The sequence below is a fragment of the Gigantopelta aegis genome, chromosome 8 (assembly GCF_016097555.1).
Source record: "Gigantopelta aegis isolate Gae_Host chromosome 8, Gae_host_genome, whole genome shotgun sequence".
In the NCBI taxonomy this organism is placed as follows: domain Eukaryota; kingdom Metazoa; phylum Mollusca; class Gastropoda; order Neomphalida; family Peltospiridae; genus Gigantopelta; species Gigantopelta aegis.
Window position 1 is genome coordinate 39,607,599 of NC_054706.1, and position 11,685 is coordinate 39,619,283.

Below are 11,685 nucleotides of genomic sequence, written 5' to 3' on the forward strand. Positions count from 1 at the left end.
GGTACTTTTTTAAAATTTATAACATGATTATATATTAGAGCATAACAAATGAGAGTAAATGGTAAACAGAAACCACTGCTATGAATATTTCTGTGAACTGAAGATTTTAAAATTGTTAGACTGGAATATCAAATCCTCACATTTATGTCCATCTCTTACTGTTGGGTTTCTCTATTTTCATGTTAAAGGCTCGTATAGACGGGGTGCGTTGCGTTTCATGCGCCTGTTGCGTTTCATGCGTCTGTTGCGGCTTGCGGTTTGGGCATACCAGTCTACGCCACATACGATTATTTCATTGCGGCTGTTGCGGCTTGCGGTTTGGGCATACCAGTATACGCCACATACGATTATTTCATTGCGGCTGTTGCGGCTTGCGGTTTGGGCATACCAGTATACGCCACATACGATTATTTCATTGCGGCTGTTGCGGCTTGCGGTTTGGGCATACCAGTATACGCCACATACGATTATTTCATTGCGTCTGTTGCGGCTTGCGGTTTGGGCATACCAGTATACGCCACATACGATTATTTCATTGCGGCTGTTGCGGCTTGCGGTTTGGGCATACCAGTATACGCCACATACGATTATTTCATTGCGTCTGTTGCGGCTTGCGGTTTGGGCATACCAGTCTACGCCACATACGATTATTTCATTGCGGCTGGCCGCATCCAGTGTAGCCGCTCTCACTGAAACTAATGTAGTTTACATTTTACCCTGACCGCACGCACGCGCCGAATCCAGTCTATACGAACCTTTAGCCTATGAATAATTAATAAAAATATATCAGTTAAAATTTACTTTTAAGATATATTTTTCGGATTTAAAAAAAAAAAATTCACTTTGCGAGGTTTATTTTCTAATGACACACTATTTTAATATTCATGTACTCTGTGTACAAAACCAAAAATCCACATACAATATTTTTAAAATTCTGAAAGGTAGAAAACAATGGCCGAAGGCAAATGTTTATATGACTGTGTCTGTAGAGGTTTCTGCTATAGTTATGTATTAACCCGAGCCAGTGCTTCTACTTAATGTAATGCAAATGTATGGCAGTTTGTTTTACTGTCTCTGAACTGTTAACCACAAATACCGGATTGTTGAAACATTAAATGACTACAAGTTCGTAACGGAACCTGTAACCGGTTACCTTGTTGTTCGCAAAATATATTTCTTAATACTTTTTACTTACTAATATTATAATATAGCAGCACTGAACCATTTAGTCCACACACACACACAAATATTTGATTTACAAACTGGTTCTCCGATATACATATACTGATGATAAAATTAAGACTAGAATATAAACTGTTGACAGAATCAATGCTAGAACATATGTAATGCTGACAGAATCAATACAAGAGCATATGTACTGTTGACAGATTCAGTACTAGAACGTATGTGGTTGACACTATCAATATTAGAGCATACTCTATAATGTTTACACAATCGACAGTCGCATGTGTGGGCGGTTTCAGGGTCGAGACCGTCTGCTCAAAGAGAAATTTCTCCTTTTATATGTTTGTTTTCCGGGGAACATAACCCAACAATCCTCCTAGAAACCTCGCTAGACACAGTCTAAACCCCTCTCCCTCCCCTCCCCCGCCCTATCATGATTCCCTGCACACACGACTAATCAAGATAGAAAATAACGCGTAGTTGTGACACAGTATCGTGGTTTACCGAACAAGAATCACTGTTTACATTTTCCCTTGAGAACAACCTAAGATAAAATATTAATAGTGGAAACACAGCTTTCTTAGTATAATTACTATCTATAACAGTATAACCGGAGCCGCTTGTGTTCAGTTAGTCATAGAGTGTGGAGTGTAATACATATAATAAACACTTCTTAACCCGCACTGGTGTACAACAGTTACAATACAAATAGTTCCCCGAATGTCCGCAAAATGGATTCCTGGTCGTTGTGTTGGTGTTGACGTGTTCTTTCCGACAACGTCAACATCCCCGTCGCCGTGAACCCACGTCATGGTAGATGAGGCGTTTAGCCTAAAAGACAAAACCACAAATAACGGCTGAGTAATGTAAGGAAATCGCTGTGAAGAAAAGCTAAATGCTCTTTAATCAGCGGCTAGTGGTTGTACTTGTCGTAATCTACCGGCCTCGGTAGTGTCGTCGTTAAGCCATCGGACATAAAGTTGGTAGGTGCTGAGTTCGCAGCTTGGTACCCGCTCCCACCCAAAGCGAGTTTTAACGACTCAATGGGCAGGCGTAAGACCACTACACCCTCTTCTTTCTCACTAACCACTAACCACTAACAACTAACCCACGGTCCTGGACAAACAGCCCAGATAAACTAGGTGTGTTCCCAGGACAGCATGTTTGAACCTTAATTGGATATAAGTACGAAAATAAGTTGAAATGAAATGTGATAATCTTAACTAATTCCATTAACTTTATGCTGTTTTCAAACATACCATCTTACTTTGTTTTGCTGGGCAGTCAGTTAGATGATCACATTTCAAATTTTCAAAACATATTTAAGAACCAGCATATTTTAAAGGGACATTCCTGAGTTTGCTGCATTGTAAGATGTTTCCGACTAATAAAATATTTCTTCGATTATACTTACATATTAAATATATTTTCTTGTTTAGAATATCAGTGTCTGTATATTCAATGTGTTTCTGGTCGTCTTAATATTTGTAAGAAGCCCAAACTGGATTTTGTCTTCAGATAATTTCATACGTACGAAAAAGTTATATATTAGGAAATAAAATGAAATTTAACCTAGTACAAATATAAGAACGAACAGAAACACGTTTAATATACAGCCACTACTATTTTATGCAAAAAATATATATTTGATATGTAATTACAATCGTTAAAAAGTCTCTGTTGGTCAATGACATCTTACAAATTGCGGCAAACTCAGGAATGTCCCTTTAATAATATTAAATAAAAAAAAAAAACGACCTTGTTCTAAATCCACTATTACACGTAAAGGAAAATAGACAAGGATAAACGTATACCTGTTTCTAATCATTGGTGTGAATATTTGGAGAATAAATTGAACTGAATAAAGAGATTTTGAATAGAGGAATGTTTTTTAGTCTGCTATTTTGGAGAAAATTAAAAAAGAGATAGAACAGAATAGATGTTTAACGACACCCTAGCACGAAAAATACATCGGCTATTGGAAAAAAGAGACAGCTGCCGCCGCAAAGAATTAGCGAGGCACTTCACACCAGCCTTCAACATGCCAGTCGTGAAGCACTAATAAGACGCAGCCGGTGCACCACGACTGGTATATCAAAGGCCGCGGTAACGTGCTATCCTGTCTGTGGGATGGTACCAACCATTGCGACTGTAACTTTGTCCCACAATCGCTAACCTATCCCACGGCGCGGCTTAGCTTACCTTCGTCGTAAACTACGGTGAAATTTTACAATTGGTACGAGGCAGTTGTAAGCCACTAATAATAGATGTCAAATGGCCGGTTGATGATGACTTGATGCTTTTCTAAGAAAGGTACGGACTCATTTATGTTAATACTGATTTAATGTATACATAACACCCAAGTACGGATCCAGGGTGGGGGTGTCACAGGGATCGCGTAACCCCTCCTTTGGAGAAAGTTAAGGGTCACAAGCATGCTGTGACGCCTTAATATGTTCCATTCATGTTGCACAGTAGCTACATAATATTATATTAAAACAAATGTTTTACATTATTCAAAGCTCAACAAATTGTGAGGACGTGGGGTGTATAGGAATTGGCGTTTCCTGTATTTTATATTGTGGCTGGACACCCACACTGAGACGAGTAACCCACACTGACAGTGAGTCGTATTGTGGTGCGACAGGTACATATAACAGATGTTGGGGCAAAACGAGGGGTGATTGGCGGGAATCACCCCTAAAGCCCCACCCCCGGCTACGCCAATACATATTAATAAATAATAAAAAAAAAAAAACTGTTCGCTAGGATTTCTTCAGTTCAGATCAGTTCAGTTTATTACATCAATTTAAGTAAAATAACTGCTCCCAAAGAACTGCAAACATGGATTCAACAGGATGGTTGGAGTGGCACCCCTCCCCACCCCACCTCCAAAATTCTAAGTGTCCCGAAAACTCCAGTGTTTAGCGGACGAAGATAATGTTCAGCTTAATATTTTTTTGTGGGTGATTACTACACAGAGAGGCCTAATACATGTTAGTTTACTTTTTAATACTGTAGACGCCTCTTTTAAGCGTTGCATCCACAACCTTGAAAAAATCCTTATTTAAAAATTGCAAAATGACCACTCCCTCCCACCCATCGCCAGCTTGACAGCCTCGTTGTGACCTCGATTTCACGCCACTGATACACTGAAACTTCGCGTTCGATCAAAAACAGTGCGTAAGACCTTCACACGATAAATCTCATGTCTTATGCGTTCGGCAATTATCGCCTGGGAAAGTTACTTCGTGGATGTCTGATATTAACAAATACATCCGAGATATTCTGAATAATCGGTAACTAGCGTATTATTTAACTGCTTTGCACTGACTATTTTAATCGGTAGAGGGGCACTAGGTTGCTGAATATGTGCTATCTGTAAAACCAACGTAAGTCACCACAATTAACCTTAGCTACAATTGTTTCGTGGAACGGGGCCACAGAGCAAGCTTATGGTAGTCTATAGTGCCACTCTAACATTAAAATCGTTGATTCTTTCGTCGGTCTCGAACATCCACGAAGCAACTTTACCAGTTTATGAAGCGATACCGAATGCATAAGGCATGGAAGTTATCTCCCATATCTTCGTATATAGGTCGTACGGTCTAAAATACTTTTCATCGAAAGCCGAGCTTTATTAAAGGTATTGTACGTATATCCAGGCTTAGAAGATCCATTTTAACACGAATTAGTCCGTACTTTTTTATATAAAATCATCAAACCTTCATCTAACTGCCATTTGACATCTACGTTAGTGACTTAAGCTGTCTCGTATCAATGGTAAACGTTCACTGCAATTTACGAAGACAGTAAGCTATGCCGAAATCGTATGAAAACGTTACAGTCGCATTTACAACGATACTGGTGCTAAGCACGTTTCGTGGAACAAGGGCTTGATAATTGTATTTTTATGTAATCATGCGGAAGTTGAATCTTGTCATCGACAGAAACACGAAATTATTAAAACGAGTAGTTAACACATAGTACTAGTCATGGGGTATATTATTTTCTGTATCATGTAGAATTGTGTACGTACCAATTTTGTTGTTGACGTTGGTATAAGCATATCCTGGGTTGACATAACCTCCGATCTGAGGTTGCACGTAACCGACTGGTGTTCCGTAACCGCCGACTGGTGTTCCGTAACCGCCGACTGGTGTTCCGTAACCGCCGACTGGTGTTCTGTAACCACCGACTGGTGTTCCGTAACCGCCGACTGTTTTTCCGTAACCGCCGACTGTTTTTCCGTAACCGCCAACCGCATAGGGTCCTTTGCCGTAAGTGCCTTGTTTGTATGTACCTTGATTGTAAGTGCCTGTTGTGTATGTGCCTTGGTTATAAGTGCCTTGTTTATACGCGCCTTGGCGATAGATTCCTGGAATAAAAATGCATGTAAGTGTAAACTTATACAAACTGAGATATACAAATTACATCGCTAAAGGAATTTTGACTTTTCTAAATTAGTAATGTATAAGTCCCGGGCAGTACACGAAAAAATAAGGTTTACTTTGTATCCCTAAGTAATTGGTGAAATGATAACCTTTATCAATATATTGTAGACTAAGCCCAATAACCTTGGTATAGCCCTACTCTGAAAACAAATGTAGCCTAACATGGTAACAAGCTGAACATTTCAGAAAAAAATACATAAAACTATGAATAATTTTTTTTAAATCCTCTACAATCTCTCTTATTCTAGGAATAACATTTATAAAATCCCCTACAATCTGTCAGTTTGTCGTCATTTTCTTCATTTTTGTACATACCAAAATGATAAACTAATATAAAACTTGATTCAAAAGGCCAACTCAGGGCCGTCTACACTGTTATACGTTTAACATATATTCTGTTTCTTAAAAATATTTTAAAAAGTACCAAAACAAAATGTAAAACTACTACAGGGACTTATTTTTTAAAAGTGCACTAAGCGGATCGTCGGTTAAAGTTTGTTTTGTTTAACGACACCACTAGATCACATTGATTTATTAATCATCGGCTATTGGATGTCAAACATTTGGTAATTTTGACATATAGTTTTAGAAAGGAAACCCGCTACATTTTTCTATTAGTAGCAAGGGATCTTTTATATGCACCATCCCACAGACAGGATAGCACATACCACGGCCTTTGATATACCAGTTGTGGTGCACTGGCTGGAACCAGAAATAGCCCAATGAGCCCACCGATGGGGATCGATCCTAAACCGACCGCGCATCAAGCCAGCGCTTTACCACTGGGCTACAGACCGCCCTCACACGGACCGCCCTCACATGGACCGCCACCACACGGACCGCCCTCACACGGACCGCCCTCACACGGACCGCCATGAAGATGAAGATAAAAATAAGGAGTCATGCTTTATCATTTCAAAGAGAGAACGGCACATTGAGCACTTGGTGAAGAATCTGTTAAAAGTTAAAAGTTTGTTTTGTTTAACGACACCACTAGAGCACATTGATTTATTAATCATAGGCTATTGGATGTCAAACATTTGGTAATTTTGACATATAGTCTTAGAAAGGAAATCCGCTACATTTGTCCATTATATGCACCATCCCACAAACAGGATAGCACATACCACGGTCTTTGATATACCAGTCGTGGTACTTGAGCAAGATGTATCCTAATGGGCCCACCGATGGGGATCGATCCCAGAACGACCGCGAATCAAGCGAGCGCTTTACCACTTGGCTACGTCCCGCCCAATTTGTTAAAAGAGTATTTGTACTCAAATCTATAGTTTATTCTATTTGGTATCTTTACTCGACGTCCTTCTTGAAATGGATAATATTTAATTCAACCCTTTGCACTTTGCATTTATAAATGTAAAACAAACTTGACTAAAAGTATTTAAACTTTCAAAAAATACCATCCGTTTTAGTTTTCTTTACATCCCAAAAGGACAAGATAAAAGGTGAGTTCTAGCTTAAATATATCATATACAATTCTGAATATCATTACATTCCCCGAATTAGCCCGAGTATTCTGGTGTTCGAGAGCTACATGGACATGTGTACGGTTACGATCGCTCTCTCAGTCAGAGATTACTCTGTAGCGAAAAGACGGAATGGCTGACTATCACACGGTAGAATAAAGATTCCCACTCTAATACCACAATCAAATTTACGTTTGACGATAAATACCTTTTCATTGATAATTTTTGAGTTTGCCGATAACAAATAATTCGCTTATTCGCCACTGATTCCACTGAGAGACGGCTATGAAGCTAAACGTGTCGACGTGCGCTCTGAACGGCGACGGCGGCCGTCAAGAGGAAAGCAATATCTCCTGCAAGCCAGCCTGTCCAACAGATGACACCCACGGAGGAGGACGTAGATACCTGGCAACTGGCCTTGGGGAAACTTAAGGCTCAGTACCGGGACTACGTCCAGGGCGACACGACCGATACGGCGAAGCTGAGGGGCCGGTTTTGCAACCAGGACTGGAGACCGCTGCCAGACGGGATCCACTTCGATCTCCACAACATTCGGCTCCAGAGCTCAGCGACGGAACTCATCGTGACGCACCGGCGGCAGCAGACCTACCGACAAGCGATCCTCCTCTACGAGATGGACTGTTCAACAATCCACAGGATCGTCAAGACGATCTGCGGCGCCGGTTACCGCGTGGTCATCAGAGATCTGCTCTCTAAGAAGCAACTCATCCCATCGCTGACTGCAACTCCGGACATCGGCTCGCCGTAGTCGCCAACCTCTCCCCTAACGGCATTAACGAGGCCACTCGCGTAGACATATAGATCGGACTTTAAATTTTTAGACCTTCGTTCAAACTTTTATGTCGAAATTACCCTTTTTTAAATATATTATTAAACAGTCCGATCTTCTCTTCTTTCTCTTATTTATTTTTGGACTGTCCTTCAAAAATGCTCCAAATTATATAAATATTCGGCCGAGCAGTCAATTCATTTTATTTTTGGCTTGTAAATAATTAATTTTTTTCATTTAATCCTACTAAGTTCTTTACTAATTGCTATTTTCAAAATTCTGTCCATTCACTCCCCCCCCCCCCCCCCCCCCCCCCCCCGGTTAAACTAATTATCTATCTATCTAATTTCTTTTTGACCGCCCAATCTAATTTAGCGACCACATTTAATGAGTAGATTGTTTTAGTATTAATTATATTAATTAGAGATGCGCATCAAAATTTTAAAGGCCCACTATTTAATTTTTGGATGTAAATTTCAAAATTGCCCCCTTAATTTTTTCTGTCCCGGAGCAAGTCACTGGCTATCCAGAGACAGGCCCCGGGACGGACAAGCTCGAAACTCTAGTGGTATATGAGCATGTAAAAATTATAAGTTAGAAGTTATTCACCACTAATACACACAGTACAGGAAGAAACCCGTCAGCATCTACGTATTTAACCAGAACATTATTGAAAGGGGTGCTTAATGTCTAGTATTCGGGCTATCGCCGAATAGGTTAAGTTTGTTTATACGTACCAACTTTGGGGGGTGCGACTTGGACATAGCCATATCCCGGGTTGCTGTACACTCCAACCGGATGATTATAACCGCCACGAGTCCCCCTTCCGAACGAGCCCAGTTTGTAAGTGGTCTTCTTGAAGGTTCTTTTACCGTATACCCCCACCTTGTTGTACGCGCCTGTGTATTTTTTGCCACCACCCCACACACCTTTGCCATAGCCCGGTTTGACAACATAGCCAGGTCTAAGGCCATAGCCAGTACCCATACCATAGCCAGGTGCAATGCCGTAGCCAGGTTTACCACCAATGCCAGGTCCAATACCGTAGCCAGGTTTACCACCAATGCCAGGTCCAATACCGTAGCCAGGTATACCACCAATGCCAGGTCCAATGCCATAGCCAGGTTTACCCCCATAAGCATGTCTAATGCCATAGCCAGGTTTACCCCCATAACCACGTCCAATGCCATAGCCAGTAGCACCTTTATATCCAACTCCACTTTTAAATCCAGCACCACCACCCCACACTCCGCCAATGCCAGGTCCAATGCCATAGCCAGGTTTACCACCAAAGCCATAGCCAGGTTTACCCCCATATCCAGGCCCAATGCCATAGCCAGGTTTACCCCCATATCCAGGCCCAATGCCATAGCCAGGTTTACCCCCATATCCATGCCCAATGCCATAGCCAGGTTTACCACCAAAGCCATAGCCAGATCCAATGCCATAGCCAGGAACACCTTTATATCCAACGCCACCTTTAAATCCAGCACCACCACCCCACACTCCGCCAATGCCATAGCCAGCTTTACCGCCAAAGCCAGGTCCAATACCATAGCCAGGTCCAATACCATAGCCAGATCCAATGCCATAGCCAGGAGCACCTTTGTATCCAACGCCACCTTTAAATCCAGCCCCACCACCCCACACTCCGCCAATGCCATAGCCAGCTTTACCGCCAAAGCCAGGTCCAATACCATAGCCAGATCCAATGCCATAGCCCGGAACACCTTTATATCCAACTTCACCTTTAAATCCAGCCCCACCACCCCACACTCCGCCAATGCCATAGCCAGCTTTACCACCAAAGCCAGGTCCAATACCATAGCCAGGTCCAATACCATAGCCAGGTCCAATACCATAGCCAGCTTTACCACCAAAGCCAGGTCCAATACCATAGCCAGATCCAATGCCATAGCCAGGAGCACCTTTATATCCAACGCCACCTTTAAATCCAGCCCCACCACCCCACACTCCGCCAATGCCATAGCCAGCTTTACCACCAAAGCCAGGTCCAATACCATAGCCAGGTCCAATACCATAGCCAGCTTTACCACCAAAGCCAGGTCCAATACCATAGCCCGATCCAATGCCATAGCCAGGTTTACCACCAAAGCCAGGTCCAATACCATAGCCCGATCCAATGCCATAGCCAGGTTTACCACCAAAGCCAGGTCCAATACCATAGCCAGATCCAATGCCATAGCCAGGTTTACCACCAAAGCCAGACCCAATGCCATAGCCAGGTTTACCACCAAAGCCATAGCCATAGCCACGAGCACCTTTATATCCAACTCCACCTTTAAATCCACCACCACCACCCCATACTCCGCCGCCGAAGCGAGATACTGTGCTAAAGCCGGGCATGATGCCATATCCGATTCCACCACCATATCCAGACTTCATGCCATACCCAGCACCTATACCATAGCCAGCGCCTATACCATAGCCAGCGCCTATACCGTAACCTGCGCCTATACCAATGCCAAGTCCGCCAATATAGCCAGGTTTAATGCCATATCCAAATCCACCGCCATAGCCAAATCCTCTGGAATATCCTGCGCCATATCCAACTGGAAAGTCGTACATCACGCTGTCGGCAGGTACGTGACTTTCCACAGTTATCACCAACGCATACACGGCAACGAGAGTCACCTTCAGCATAATGGAGACCTTGAAGAAAGATAGAACAGTTTTGTCACTTGTCTTAAACTCTGATTATTACTATTGTCGTCGTTTTCAGTCTTAGAATGTGTCAACAAACAGAAAGGAAAACTCCGTGAATAAGAATCATATGAATATGTGTAATAAGGACGGGGTGCGCAGTTGGTATGGGATCGATTCCCGTCGGTGGACATATTGAGCTATTTCTCATTCCAGCCAGTGCATCATGGCTGATATTAAGGAAGAAAATGTTTTACTTAATGACGCACTCAACACATTTTATTTACGGTTATATGACGTCGGACATATGGTTAAGGACCACTGACAGAGGATACCCGCTGTCGCCAATTCATGGGCTACTCTTTTTTATTAACAGCAAGGGATATTTTATATGGACCATACCACAGACAGGATAGCACATACAACAGCCTTTGATATACCAGTCGTGGTGCACTGGCTGGAATGACAAAAATAAACAATGGGCCCACCGACGGGATCGATCCTAGACCGACCGCGTATCAAGCGAGCGCTTTACCACTGGGCTACGTCCCATTCCTGACTGGTATTAAATGCCATGGTATGTGCTATTCTGTCTGTGGGATGTGCATATAAAAGATTCCTTGCTACTAACGGAAAAATATAGCAAGTTTCCTCTCTTAGACTATACGTCAAAATTACCAAATTATTGACATCCAATAGCCGATGATTAATAAATCAGTGTGCTGTAGTGATGTCTTTAAACAAAACCAAAAAACGTTTATGCGTAACATAAGTATGGAATGTTTATTCTGGCAATCATGCGCTGCTACTAGCAAGCATTCTTCCACGTGTATGTGAATTAGTTGCCATTTGAAGACGTATATTTGCATGATGTGCTATACATGGAGCTAATATGTTCCAGCTTCAACTTTTAAAAGTGATACAGAGTGGGAAATAGTTAATCGGCGGTCATTTTGAATTGTGACGTTACCTGGCCAATAGAGGGCACTGCCAGGTTTGGTCCTATATCAATGTTTTACTCCACACATGGTGGCCCAGCTGCATGCAAAGTGGCATGTTAGTACCACAGTTTGCACTATTATACCATAGCTCTAACTACTCTAATAGG

General features: G+C 42.1%; 1 protein-coding gene across 1 annotated transcript; it reads right to left on the reverse strand.

Moving 5' to 3' along the window:
- Nucleotides 1-1,633: 1,633 nt before the first annotated feature.
- On the reverse strand, nucleotides 1,634-10,586 carry LOC121379872 (glycine-rich cell wall structural protein 1.8-like). The gene is made up of 3 exons (XM_041508532.1): nucleotides 8,651-10,586; nucleotides 5,225-5,563; nucleotides 1,634-2,016 (listed from the first exon to the last, which is right to left on the reverse strand). The coding sequence occupies exons 1-3, from the start codon at nucleotides 10,575-10,577 to the stop codon at nucleotides 2,012-2,014; spliced, it is 2,271 nt and encodes a 756-aa protein (XP_041364466.1). The 5' UTR covers nucleotides 10,578-10,586; the 3' UTR covers nucleotides 1,634-2,011.
- Between the last annotated feature and the right edge of the window lie 1,099 nt (nucleotides 10,587-11,685).